This window comes from Macaca fascicularis, chromosome 15, assembly GCF_037993035.2.
Source record: "Macaca fascicularis isolate 582-1 chromosome 15, T2T-MFA8v1.1".
Taxonomy (NCBI): domain Eukaryota; kingdom Metazoa; phylum Chordata; class Mammalia; order Primates; family Cercopithecidae; genus Macaca; species Macaca fascicularis.
This window is the reverse complement of record NC_088389.1, coordinates 44,577,688-44,591,808: the sequence shown is the minus strand read 5'-3', so window position 1 is coordinate 44,591,808 and position 14,121 is coordinate 44,577,688. Positions and strand designations below refer to the sequence as shown.

The 14,121-nt window shown below is 49.8% G+C and overlaps 1 protein-coding gene across 8 annotated transcripts in view; it reads left to right on the top strand.

The window, feature by feature from the left end:
- The window catches only part of RGS3 (regulator of G protein signaling 3), a 131,456-nt gene that overhangs the window by 53,462 nt on the left and 63,873 nt on the right, over positions 1 to 14,121 (top strand). For all 8 annotated transcript variants that reach the window (XM_074016778.1, XM_005580994.5, XM_045373677.3 and 5 more), the window contains 2 exons: positions 4,925 to 5,036; positions 11,168 to 11,211. In XM_074016778.1, coding sequence (XP_073872879.1) covers positions 4,925 to 5,036; positions 11,168 to 11,211 — 156 coding nt within the window. The remainder of the gene's footprint in view (positions 1 to 4,924; positions 5,037 to 11,167; positions 11,212 to 14,121) is intronic.

The following is a 14,121-nucleotide window of genomic DNA, read 5'->3' as shown; positions in this document are numbered from 1 at the left end:
CACATCCTCTTCTGAGAGACGAGTCTATGATTTCGCCTGGGTTCTAGCTCTCCCAGCAGGGTGCTGACATGGGAGCTGTGCCACCCTTCTGGGAGCTGGCCTGGGATGCTTTTCTCTAATTGGGAGAACTTCATTCATCCACACAACCCCGGAGCTGGCCAGTTCAGTCTCTGAGCTTAAAACTACTTGGGTATAGAAGTTAGAGCCCTGGGCTCTGCCCTGGCTACCTGGGGCCATGGGGTGAGGGTAGCAGACTCTTTGCAGATCAGGCGCCAGTGTAGAGCTGCCTTGGCTGAGCCGAGTGGCAGCTTGGGGTAGTGGAAAGATCAGGAAACTTGGAGACAGGAAGTCTATATCGAGACCCAGCTCTGCTGCTGGCTCACATGTGATTTCTTCCTTCTTCCTCAGTCTTCCCATCTGAGCAGCAGCAGCTGTATGTGTGTATTTGAGGCAGTAAGGGCAGGGTCAGAGGTTGGTCTCTAAGGACCCTTTAAACCTCAGCCTCCTGGGACACTATGTGTGACTGTGGCTGAAGCAGGAGGTTGGTTTGTTTTTTAAGTAAGCAGACTGGACTGGAACTCATCTATTCCAAATGCACATTATCTTTTTCAAGGGAGTGCCCTGGGGGGCTGCATGCTCCCTTCCACTGCTCGCTATTGTCTGCTGTGTGTCTGGACCTCCTCTTCTCCGAACCTCTTCTTGGGAACTTTGCAAACTTCGGGAACTTAAAAATCTTTGCATATCTTCTGAATTGTCTCAGTAGGAGTAAAACTTCATCTGTTGGGAGGGATTTAAGTTTTAGGGATGAGAAGTCACTTAGAGCCACGTTTGGTGAATGAGAGCATAGTGGAGCTAAGTCAGGCATCCAAGGGTCGGAAATTGAGGTGTGGCCCTAAATTCACCAGACTCACAAGAAGCCAGTTAGAGATGGCAGCCACCCTGAAACGTATACATAAGTCTAAATACACTCTTCTGTTTGTGCACTTACCCTTGAATCTGCAAACATTGAGCACTTACTGTGTATCCTCATTGTGTATGCATTTTACATACTTGACCCCAATTAGCTCTTGCAGCACCCCCATGAGAGGCACGATTGTCCCCACTCTGTAGTTGAGGCAACTGAGGCTCCAGTGAGATTCACCGGGACCCAAGAGTCTCCAGGCTGGTAAGGAATGGAGCCGGGATTAGCACTCTGGTCTTTCTGGCTCAGCGATGCTTTCCATGACCCCACACTGCTTCTGGCATGTCTGCATAAAGGCAAACTAAGGAACACAAGCTGAAGCCAGAGCCTTGTGACAGTTGCAATTCGTCCAAAAACCCTGTTTTATAGATCTCTGGAATCATAGAACAAAGAGACTCCTTTACCTTCGCCTTGAAGATTGAAGGAAGCAATTTGAAGACAAGTAAAATAAATATTAATATATTCCTTTTTCTTGAAGTATGATAGCAACCAAACATGTAGATCTGGGCACCCTGTCATGCTACTCACACCAAAAAAAAAAAAAAAAAAAAATTCAAAGGGATTTGGATAAATTCATAAAATTTCAGCCTTGGTTAGGCTTTCAGGAGTCATCCATTCTAAGTGCTTCCTTGTAACTTTCCAGTTAAATGGTTTTCTGATTGGTGCTTGAATCTTCTAGGGTAGCCATTAGAGCAGTGGTTTTGTTACTGGGGAGGGCCAAATTGTAGAGCATTCTCCCTTACACTCAACAGAAATCTTTATATGTGGAATGTTCCTCCTTGGTTCTTTGTCCCATCACTTCTCTGGGCATACTCAAGTTTGCTAACATCTGTGAGCTGATCCAGTCCCACCATGAACTACCCTCATCACACCCCCTTCCAGAAGTAATAGACTTGATTAACGTGCCCTGAGGTCTATCACCCTGTTCGAGGTTCTGGGAATACCATGAAGCACAAGACAGACACACCCTCCCTTTACACACTGACTCATGGAGTTTACCATTAACTAAGGCACCAATGTGTTTTCAGTAAACCCTGCTCTTAGGTCAGATTCCCAAGAAGAAGCTTGATTAGGGCCACTTGGGAGAAGCCACCCTCCAAGTGGTAAGGACCCCCTTACCAAGTGGTCCCTCAACTCTGACCCTTTGGAAAATCAGATGTGTCCCTGGAGCAAGTGTGGGAAAGACACCGGGTGACCCCTGTGGCGTGCTGTGGAACGCGACAGGTGATTGGGCCATGGAGATGGGCATCACTCTCCCATGGACTGCCGTGGCCCCTGCTGGTGCTGGTGAGATGGGGGAGTCTACATGCCCTCCCTGGCGCGCTTGCCCCTCTGCTCTGCCTCTAGCTGTGTGCCAGTTCTGGCCTTTCCCTGACCCAACCTTTGGGAAATTTTTCATTTATGTCTTAATCACTTCCTGTCTAGACCATATTCTCAGCCCTGGGAATCTGAGCCAGAGTGGTGGCCTGGGCCTTTTCTCACCTTGCTCATGGTTCTTCCCCAGTTGCTGGTGGCTCCTCCCACTTGCCCTACTTCCACCCCTCTCTGGGCCTGGGCTGTTTTTGTTTTGTTTTGTTTTGTTTTTCTTTTCTTTTTTTTTTTAACTTTCTAGGCTCCTGACAGATTGTTGGCTCTAGCCCTTGCCCTGCCAGCCTCCCTCTGGGTCTGGAGGTGACTACCAGATTTCCCTTGAGTCAGGGAAGACACGTTTTGTGGGACTCTGAGGGTGTTTGCCTTGTGTTTCTGGCTAGTTTAGAGCCTTCTTTCCATCGCTCAGACTTTGAAGTCTTCTCAGACAACCAATTACTTGACTCCTTCTGAGCTCTTGGGTCATTTTCTTCCCCTCTTTTCTTAACATTATTATTATTATTATTATTATTTATTTTTGCCTCATTTGCTCCTCCTGTTTGGTCTCTGGATTCTTTCACATTCAGGAACTGAACAGCTGTAGGCACATTGCTACCTCTCTGTATAGTGAGAGCTTTAGGTCAGCCATACCTGGGTAATGGTCCCTGGCTGTGTGGCCATGGACAGGTCACTTAACCTCTCTGATCTCTAGGGTCCTCGTCTGTAAATGAGGGCAGTGGTGTTATTTACAAGTGAGGATCCACTGAGCAGAAAGTAAGCGTTCAACACATGAAGGCTTCTCTTGGGCTGCATTGAGACAGGCCTGTGGTGGGAAGGGTTAGGGTCACCACCAAGATGCCTTATAGCCCAGGGTTCTGGAATCTTCATGTTTGGGCCCCATCGGAGAAGCCAAAGCCCCTGAGAGCTCCTTCAGGGACATCTCCCTGTTGTCTCTGCAGCCCAGATTTCCTCAAGCCTCTGTATTTGTGCTACACTCAAGAAGCCAAGCCATCTTTTAATATATATTCTATATCTTTAAATTACAAAAGTAACAGTGATTGCAAATATAATACACATTAAATCAAAATGTATCAATTAAAATCCCACTCCCTGGAGTGAGGAGTGTGTCATCTTAGCTATTTTAAAAAGGTATAACTATGAGAAATGTATCGTTTTGTTTTACAAAATTGGATTCTATGCTAGGTATTTTTGCACATTGCACTATTTTGATTTATGATAGACAGATTTCTATTTCTGCCCCCATAGCTCTACTTAATTTTTTAATAGTTGCATACAATTCTGCCATATGAAGGTAGCATAATTCATTTTATTCATCTTCTCTTGATGAATGTTTGTCATTTTCTTTTCTTAAATTACAAAAATGCTGCTGAGAACATCCTCGTATGTTCATATTGATACCTCCTTGTAAGTATTTCTGTAGGACAGAGTCTCATAAATGGGGCTGTGGGGTCATTTTTAACAGGTTGATAGCTGAATGTTAACCTGTTGGCTTTGTAAATGTCACCAACAGTGCAACACACACTCATGGTACCCTTCAGTGCATGCCAGGCCCTTCTGGCTGGTTCTTCTTCAGAAGAGACACGGTGTCAGGTGTTTGATACCTCAAAGGGAAGTTCATATAATTAATAAGATTTTGTTTTATTTGGAGAATCTAAAATTGGATTTTATTGCTTTTGACTAAAGTCCGCTGCAGGATTTGCAAAACAAAGAACAGTATAATCTTCAGTGGCATTAGAGGATCAAGTGGATTTTCTTAGCATAAAAATATGCTGAGCGTGCCTGTTGGTTTACCTATGAAGTCTAAGAATAGCCTCTGCCTTTATTTTTGGAGCAGCTAATGCATAAAAGAGATAAAAGTGATGTGCATGTCTGTACTAGAGTGTGAGTAACTGGCTGTTTCTTGAACTGATTTCTCATTAATGCAATTAAACTTATCTGCAAGGAATTTGGTAATATTAGCTCACATTGTGTGGCGCTTTACTCAGTCTGCAAAGAGCTTGTGGAAGGAGCTTGTAAGAACGCCAGGCAGGGACTCTTCTCCCTGTTTGGACTGTTAAGAAAACTGAAGGGGTTAGGGAGTTTAAGCCAATTTTTTTGTGGCTAGTTAGTGGCAGAGCTGGGGTAGGAGTCTCCTGACTTCTGACTCTCAAGTCCAGTGCTCTTTCAGCCAGACACTTACAGCAGAATAAAAGCAAATATGGAAAATCTTACAGCTTAAGGGTGGCTCCAAGCCCCAGGTGCTGGGCTGGAGACTCCAGGAGCATTTGGTCAGAGAGGTAGGCCTAGGGGATCAGGCTGTGAAGAAGCTTGTAGAGACCAGCTGCCATGAGGGCCGCTTTCCCCCCTTCTGTTTGCTTTTTTCCTACTTTGAGGAGTAGAAGTATAGGAAACTGGAGGGTGGTGGGGCCATCTTGACTGCAGGTCAGGTCTGCCCTTGGCTGAGGCTGTACTGAGCACTGCTCCTGGTCCTGTGTGAGATGATGAGGATGTGTTACCTGGGGAGGCTGTGGCTCCCCACCTTCTCAGGGAGGTTGTGGCTCCCAGCCTCCAGGGGACAGCAAAGTAGCCAGTTCTGTTTGCTCTCTGTCAACCCAGGTGACATTGTTTGCCTATTCGGACCTGCTGCTCTTCACCAAGGAGGACGAGCCTGGCCGCTGCGACGTCCTGAGAAACCCCCTCTACCTCCAGAGTGTGAAGCTGCAGGAAGGTAAGCAGATGCTCTAGGTGCCCGGAGCCCCTCTCAACTTGCCCCAGTCCCTCTGGGCAGCCCTCTGGGCCCTGGCTGCCAGTCATCCACAGGGCACTGGAGTGTGTGCTGCTGGGCTCTGTCCATGGGCCAGTAGGTCTCAGACACTGGCATTTCTTCCAGGCTGGTAAGCCTTCTGATATACCTGAGCTTTTCAGGGAAGTTTCTATTCTAGAGACTTTCCAGGAAGGCTATGGGTAGGAGGAGCTTTGGATTCAGACAGACCTGTGTTCAAATCTTGGCGCTGTCCCTCCATACCGGGATGACTGTGGGCACTTTTCTCAGCCTCTCTGAGCCTGTTTCCTCCTGCATAAATAGGGAGAAAAATAGTCACTCACAGGGTTGCTGTGAAGATTAAGCTAGGTCATAAATGCAAAGTGCCTGGCCCATAACAGGTGCCCAATAAATACTTGTTGCCACCCACTCACCCTACAGATCTGTGGACAGAGACCGCAACTTGGCCCTACCCAGCTACATGGTCCTGCAGAGCCCAAGCTGCTGGGCCTCAGGCGCATGTGGGAGCGTGGAGGGAATTTCTAACCCAAACTTTCCACCATGCCCTCCACTTGTGAGAGGGGAAGCCAGCTGGGAGTATCTGTCGGTGGTTTGGTTTGGCGCCTGAGGTCTCCGCTGAGAGGGGCTCGGTTTCCTCTCCCAGATCATGAAAACAACAGACCTGTCTGAGGATGAGTGACAGGGGCAGAGAGGAAAATATTACCCAGTGAAAGAATTCTGTTTTGGCGGGGTTTGCTCCGGGAAAGCTTCCTGGCTGTTTGCAAACTATCCTGTGTGCTCAGTGCCCGAGTATTCCTCCTCCTCGGAAACCCATTCAGTGTGAGAACCTCCACTCTCACTTCCCCACAGGAAGCCACTGACAACTTCTCCATCTCGGGCTCTGGCCTTTCCCCTGCCCATGGAAGGGAAAAGCAAGTCACCTCACTGGGTCAGCTCTTCCCTCCAGGCGGGCTCAGCCTGACCACGGGGCAGTGGGAATGAGCTGCCTGAGCAACCCAGTTCCAGCACTGGCGTTCCCAGAGTTCCCCATGCCTGCTGGAGGCAAGCAGGTTGGAGCTCCAGTGGCCTCTGTTTCTGGGCTTCCGTGCCATCCTCTCCATACCCCCCATCCCCTCTCTGGCTCTGTCACACCCAGCTTCCCATATGCCCATTCTCCCTGTCGCTCCAGCCTGGCTGCAGTGTGCATATTCACACGTGCACTCACACTGAGTCCTTTCTTCTCCGCTTCCCCCTCCCTGGCCCCAGCCCAGACAGTCTAGGACCCTGTCACATTTGAGGGAGGAGCACTGGATGGGGCAGGGCTCAGTAATATGCGCTGGTTGGTATAAGTGGTACCCTCACTCTGTTTTGCACGTTACAAGACTGAGGCCATAACCCAGGACCCTGGCTTGCTCAGCTTCCTGCGAGGAGGGAGGGAAGAGAAGGCTCACACTGGCTGTAATTTGGGTGGACATGGAGGTTGTAGGAAGAAGGCAGTAGAGGAGCTGAGGGCAGTGACTGGGAGTCTGGGGTCTGGGTGTGGTGCTGCTGTGCTGTGCTGTGTGGCTTCAGCTGGCCCTTTCCCTTTGCCAGGCTTCAGTTTCTCTGACTGGGAACTAAGGGTGGGGCCAGCGCTCTGTGTCCCTCCCAGCTCTGACACCCCCACACAGAACCCCAGAGCTTGCTGTGAGCAGCTGGACCATGCCTATACTATCCTGCCTCTATCCCTCTGGGGGCTGGATGGGGAATTGGTTGGGATCTCCCCTTCTGGAGGCCCCAGGCCCAAGACTTGAAGCTAGGGGTGGGGTGTGCTCCATTCTCCACTGGGTGTTGGTCAAGGCGGGTGGTGTGGGGACTTGGGGTGTCACAGAGAGCCTCTCCAGGTGCTGAGCTATGTTTGAGCCGCAGCCTTGTGCAAGCCTGGCACTGTGGCTTCCTCTCCCTGCAGATGGAGTGCGAGCTGCACAAGGGCTGAGGATGGCCAAGGCAGCACTTCTCAGGAGAGACCACCATGGCCAGAAGAGCCCCTTGGGTTGGCGTGGGAGAGGGGCCTGTGTGTGTGCGTGCATGTGTCTGCCTGCCCTGGATTTTTTGGACAGATGGTTTGGGGCCGAACTCCAGGGAGCCTGAGAGCTGCTGCGAGGATGGAAATGGCTCTGTTTATAGGTGCACAATCCAACGCTTAGATTTCTTTCCAGGCACCGATGGAGCCCTTGCCTTCCCCCAGCTGCCCCCACTCCCCTGAGATAGGCTTGTGGGTCCAGAGGCTCATGGAAGTTTAGTGACCCCTTCTCCTGCAGTCCAAATTGGAGCCACAGGACCCAATGTTCTGAGTCCTGGCGTCCAATTTCCTGCCTGCCTCCCCTGTGCCCCAAGAGACCCGCTGCAGCAGCAAGGGCCTGAGGCTTTTAAGGGATGCATTTGGGACCTCAGCTGGAGCCTCTGTTGGCAGAATGGTCTCTGATTAATATTGCTCATGACTCCTAGGTTTCTTATTTGTCTCTTTCAAATCACCATGTATGCAGAATTCAATTTGGGGCAAAGAAGATGGCAAACAAGGAATGCACCCAACCTTTCTGGTTGTCTGGGGCTGGCAAGGGCTGCTCCCTGGCCGGGGAGAAGCAGCCCCACGCTAGGGACCAAGGTCTGCCTGTGTAACTTGTCTGAAGAGTCCTTAGCTCCATTGGCCAAGCACACTCCCAGGGCCTAGCCTGGGGCATGGAACACTGTGTGTGCCTAATCGATGTTTGTTGTGTGAATGAATGACTAAAAGAACAGAAGTGTTGCCTCAGTTCGGGAGCTGGGGGTGCACCTCTCCCCCAGGGTTCCTGGGTGGTAGTCACTTAAATCTTGTTGCCCCTGTCCTGCCCAGCCTCCCCCAGGCTTCAGCAGGGCCGAATGGCAGTGTAATGGGAACAGGCGGAGAGCTGGCGCTAACAATTGGGACATCTCCGGTCAGCCGGGGCCCATTGTGGTCTCTTCCTGCCTCTGCCGCCCTGCTGGCTTTGCTACTCTTTGTGTTGCTGCCTCCCAGGCGGCCAGCGTCACGCCCATAGTGTGTCTTTCTGGCCTGCTCTGGTGTCTCAGAAGTGGCCTGGAAATGTTCTGCTGCTTCTTGGGCTCTCCATTCACCTTGGAGCCAGGTAGGCAGTTGCAGAAAGTCAGTTGCATTGGTCTCAGCTGCTGCAATGTTTGGAGTTAACTCTTGGCTAGTCCCCATTTTCTGAGCGCGTCCTCAGAGCCCACATCAGTGATAGCAGTGCTGGGGTGGTAGCAGTGGAAGGGACACATTGCCACCTCTGGGGCTCATAGCCTGGTGGAATGTAGATGAGTAACCCATGGAGGGGTAGAAGTGTGACAAGGCAGGCAGTCCTCGGTTCAAAGCTCGGCTTTGCCACTTACTCACTGTATGTCCTATTCATGTTGTTCTCCCTCCGTGGGCCTCAGTCTCTATATCTGGAGAACGGAGACAATACCCCTCCTGCTTGCCTCAGACAGTGAAGGGGATTTGCTTAATTGTTGAGTTTTGGATCGCAGACCAGGTGAGCGAGGGCTCTGGGAAAGTGATGGAGGGGTCAGACCTGGGCCAGGAAGCTATCTGTGGGGTCCACCCAGCCCGTGATTGGGGATCCCTCCTGCATGGTCCATGTATTCCTTGCGGGAAGCGAGGCCCACTCTGGAACCCAGTGGCTAATTGTTGAATTTCAAAAGGGCCAAGGCAGTTGGAATGTTTAAAGGAAAACCCAGATGTGTGCTGCCGTTCTCCTCCCTCCTAGCCCCCAGTTCTAATGTTCTAGGAGGGGCAGAATTTCTCTCCTGGGTCAGCCCCTTGCAGCCTGCTTTTCTACAGCTGCAGCTCCTCTCTGGCACCCTTGGCTTCTTCAGTTTGTTGTTCTATTATGAGACTCTGAACCATGCTGAGTGCTGCCCCCATTCCATCCTCCTCTCAAAGTGCTGCCAGCACAAGGCTGTGACGTGGAACAGATTTCAGGGAAAGTTTGCAGTAATGCAGGGAGGTTGGGGAAGGAGGCAAGGGTGTCACAGCACAGAAAAGTTGTCAAGGCAATCCATCCACCATTCCCTGCCATAGGGAATATGTCTCAGGGAGTGTTCCCCCAACCTCAGCCTCCTATTTCCCTGAAGCTCTCATCTCCTGGGCTTTCCTCTCCCTTCTAGAACCTTCTCTTTTCTCGCTGCCAGCTTCTAACCCCCAAATTTCTGTTTTTTTCTTACATAGATCTTTTTGACTCTCACTTGGCACTAGGATCTGCTTCTGGAAAGCCAAAGAAATGTCCCAGTGTGTTCTCTTAAACAAAAGAAACCACCTCCTCTTGTCTCTACCCTCAGCAACACAAGGAACCAGCAGAAGCTTTGAAATTACAGTTTTCTTAAACATGATGGACTTCTTAGGCAATACTCCCTCCCTCCCCAGCCCATCACTAGGTGGGAAGAAGTAGAAAGACTTATTCTCCCTAAGTCTGAAGTGAACCCTCATTTACTTATGGGAGATTTTTTAATCTGGCTCTGGCTGGCAGCCCCTGACCCTAGGGATAGCTTTGTCTCAGAACTGCCCATATACTTTGCTTCAAGGGGCCCTGGACTTCACCCACACCAGGGCCCTTATTCACTGCTTTTCTTAGGAATTGACTTGACCCACAGTCTCTATTTTTATCTTGCTGTCTTCTCTTTGCAACTAATTTTGGTGTCTTTGACAATTTCTTTACTTCAAGTATGTGTTAAGGGTCCTACCTTGAGCTCAACACTAGTCTGGTGCCTTGAGAGGACAGAGGAGCTGGATAGGGCCTATGTGGTGGGCATCTGAGGTGGGGTGTGTAGTGGTGGGAGTGTGGGCTCTGGATCCAGCCTACCTGGGTCTAAATCTTGATTCTCTTTCTTACTCCTGGGCAAGTTACTCAATTCATCTGTGCCTCAGTTTTGTCAAGAGTCTTGGGTGAAAAGAGCCCTGCCTCCCAGGGGTTGTTGTGAGGGTCAAGCATATCCATGGGAAGCATAGGGAACAGTGGTTGGCATGGAGCACTGTGGTGCGCCAAGGTCCTATCCCTTTAAGCATTTACTGTTTCACGTGCTTGTGGTTGCTTCCCTCAACAATGACGGTTTGCCCAACGAGGCCCATTGCACGGTCACAGGGAGAACCATCCCGGGCCCATGCCCAGACAAGTGCCCTAAGTGGGAGTGCTGCCAGGCCCTGAAGAGTGGCTGCAGTGGGCAGGGCCAGTGTCCTGGAGGAAGGGAACAGTCTGCTTCTCCGCACTTGCTCTTCCTTGAACACAATTTGTACTTCTCTTGGAATGTCCTTTCTTCTCACCTTGAGTCCAAATTCAACAGGACCCTCCTTCAGGAAGCTTTTCCCAGAATCTGAGTGTTATCTCCTGGTCCTCCTGCTTCTGAAGCACTCTGAGCAATCACCTTCCCTCGGGGTTGACACTGGACCTTAGCTCCTCTGCTGGAGGAGGGAGTTCCCGACAGCCCTCCCAGATGCCTCCCAGGTAGAGAAGAGCTAGTGAATGGTTGCGACTGGGATCCTGGACCAGGGGTTAGAAGTCTCTAGGAAAACACACAGAGAGGTGAAGCCTGGGCCTGGAAGCCATCTCTGGGCTCCACCCAGTCTATGACTGCACAGCCCACCATTCCTTGGTGGAAAACAAGCCTCCCTATTGAATTTCAAAATGGCAAAGGCAGTTGGAGCATTTAAAGGAAAATCCAGATGTGTGCTGCCTCCAGGTCTCTCACTGCAGAAATCATGGAAGGGAGGAGGCCTCCTGGGATGGATGAGGGCTCCCTCCCTGTACCTCATGCCCAGAGGGTGCTCCTGGCTACCTCTCCTAGGGAGGAGATTTCAGCATTCCTTGGGCCAGGCTGACCCGCAGGCAAATGCCTTAGAGCTGTACATTACCCTGGTTAGTTACTTAGCCAATTTTCCTCCAGAGACTTCCCTGCCTCCCATGCCTGCCTCTCTCTTTTCCCGGCAGGTGCCGCCACACACAGCCTTCTGAGCAAGACAGCTGACTCTGCTGGAACAAACTACTGAGGCTCTTTAGCCAGTTCTAATGCAAATCTTACTTTTTGTTCCCTCAAAGGTTCTTCAGAAGACCTGAAATTCTGCGTGCTCTATCTAGCAGAGGTGAGTCCTTTCCTCTGGATTTGAGGAGAGAGATCTTGGACCTGGTGCTTGAGGGGAGACACTGGGCTGGGATCTAGACCAGTGTTCTAATGCCAGCCTCCACACCCACTTATGCCAAAGTCCTGGGCAAGGCCAGAGTAGCAGTTTTTTTTGCTAGGTAGAATGGGACTAGCTGTTCCTACCCCATGCCTCTCTTACCTCTGTGTTAAAGAGCAGTGGAAAGGAAAGTGCTTAGAACAGACCCCTGAGATTTTCTGTGCAGGACCTCCTGAACTGCAGGAATCTCAGTGGGGGTGTGGCTGGGCAGCTGTGCATCACCCTGTTTACTGGTTAATAGCCCTTCCTCTAGAGATCACCGTGATTCTTGCACCTGCCTCTTGCTTCCGTGTTTCCCAGGAAGTACCACCCACGACCCCTCGTACAGGGTCTTGTCAGTGTTTCAAAAGGTCTGAAGGTATTTGTACCTTTACCTGGGCCAGATAATACAGGCTTCAGCAAACATCAAGTGTCTGGGTTTCAGTCTGGAATGATACCCACTCAATGTGGTTGAGATTCCTGGTTATCTCAGTCTGATCAGAAGCTTAGATAGGCAGTGCTATGCCTTTGCTGAGCAACATCTGGCAAGTAACTTATTACTTGATATGGCTTGGTAGATAAAATATCATTCAGGCTGGGGTTTCACTCAAGAGATCCTTGAAGATGAAAAAATTGAGAGCCACTGAGCTATACAAATACTTTTCAATTTTCAGTGAATTTTCTGTTCACCGCAGGGCAGTGTCTGTTCCAAGCAAGGATGCATTAGACACATTCCTGCCCTCTGCCTTCGCTTGTTTGTCTCATGCAACAGTCCAGGGAACTTGTTTTGTGGGAGGTGGGACATAGTCTGTATTGGGTGGCCAAGAGGAACACACCCCTTTGATAAGGAATTGTACACAGTTTGTGACTGAAAACCATTCCTTCAGTTTCTGGCTAAGAAGTGCAAGGCCAAGAGAGAGTCTTTCAACAGCCCCCTGGAGGAGAAGACAGTTGATGTGAAGTTAGCTTTAGCAGAGGGCAGAGAGTTCCAAAGAGGCAGTGGACACCGCTGGGGAACTGGGCTGCCTGAAATGCAGACCTGAGGACCAAGAGGGCATTGGATGTCCTCCCCTGTGTCAGCCACATTCCCCTTGGGGCACATGGCTGGTGGAAGTGGCTGGTGGAATCACTTCAGTGCTGGAGGGTGTTTAGTTCCACAGAGCCAACCAAGCAGAGAGGAGAAGCCGTGACCAGGCTAGGCTCCTCCTCCAGCCTCACCACACTGGGTTCTGATTCTCTGGGGCAGTCCCTGAAAAGAGGCTCCAGGTTCTTTAATGCCAATAGAGCTTCCTGCCAGGTTGGGTTAGTGTTTCCCAGAGAAAAGGACTTCTGCTCTATTGGTTTCCTGGGATCTGTGATCTCCCAGCTTCCAGAGATTATGAAGGGATATTGATTTGGGGCTTTTTGTTTCAGTAAAGTGCTAGGTGATCTGATCCCCAGGGGCTGTGGGATTGAGCTTACAGGCAGCTAGAAGCCTCTCCCTTCTCTTAGTGGGTTGCTATTTAGGAGAAGCACATCTGTAATTCATGGAAGACAAGATGCCTGTTTGCTCTGTAGCCTGGGCCACTCTTAACATGGGTGGTTTTGGATCCTATCAAGAGCCTGAAACTCACATCTTAGTTGGAACTTCTGAAAAGTGATTTCTCTTCATTGCCTGACATGCAGGTGGCACCCAGAGAAGAAAAAGAGAATCAGGATTTGGAGACATTTTTTGACTCTGCATTGAGAAAGGCCCAATTGCCTGGGTGGTGGCAGCTCTGATTGTTCTCTAGCTGCAAGGTCCTGGGTGGTGTTATCCTAAAGTAGTCCTGGGCTCTGGGTCTCTATTGCCCGGAGAGGTGTGTTTCTCAGTTCCTGCAAATCCACTGGACAGATGCAGCCCACAGTTGGCTTCAGAACACAGGGGGCTCTGAAGTCAGTTGGGTCCATGGGCACATTGGTCGGGGACTATTCTCTAACCTAGACTCTGATGTTGGCTCCATTAATTTAAGAGTTTTGGAGTTAGGAAGACATAGATTTGAATCTTGGCTCTTCCATTTTCTGAGTGATCTGGGGCAAGTTACAAACTCATCTCTGAAATGGGGCTGATGAGGCCTACCCTGCAGGGTTGTGGTAATGATTAAATGAGATTCAGTAAGACTTGCATCCAAAGCACTTAGCACAGAGCCTGGCACACAACGAGGGCTCAATAAATGGTAGCTACTGTTATTATCAATTTCAAAGTAAGGGGAAGGGCTTTTCATATTCATTTACTCTCCATTAGAGAAATCACAAATGATTTATTGGTCTTTTAAAAAGAAAGCTAAGAGGAATAGCTCATATTCTTTGTAATGTGCATATACAGTTATACAAATATGGTAAGATCACAGGCTCTGGAGGAGGCAGAAGACAAACAGTGAATCTCTCTCTCCCAAGACCTCCTGGGGCCAGTGACATAACCTCTTTGAGCCTTAGTTTTCTCATGTGAAAAATGGTAGCAGCTGCTTTCCTTCCTACCTATGTTATAGGGTCATTAGGAGAACTGAATTAAATGACAGAATTTTTATCAAAGCAAATGAACCAACTTAATTTATGGCTGAAGAGGTTTTGGTTTTTACAAAGATATAGTTAATTCAGGAGCAAGGAGGTAAGGCAAGAGGGGATTTTAAAGAGGTCAAGAGGAGCTTGGTGTCTGGTTGAATTTCAGGATGCCCGTGTTTAAATACACAGGTCTGTGCCCAGTGCTTCTGGGCCAGGGCCAGTGGATCTGAAAGGTCTGTGCTTGGCTGACCACTCCATAGTCAGGAGGCACCGTCTGAGTGAGTTACATGAAGAGGCCTTCAGGGCGGCTTATGG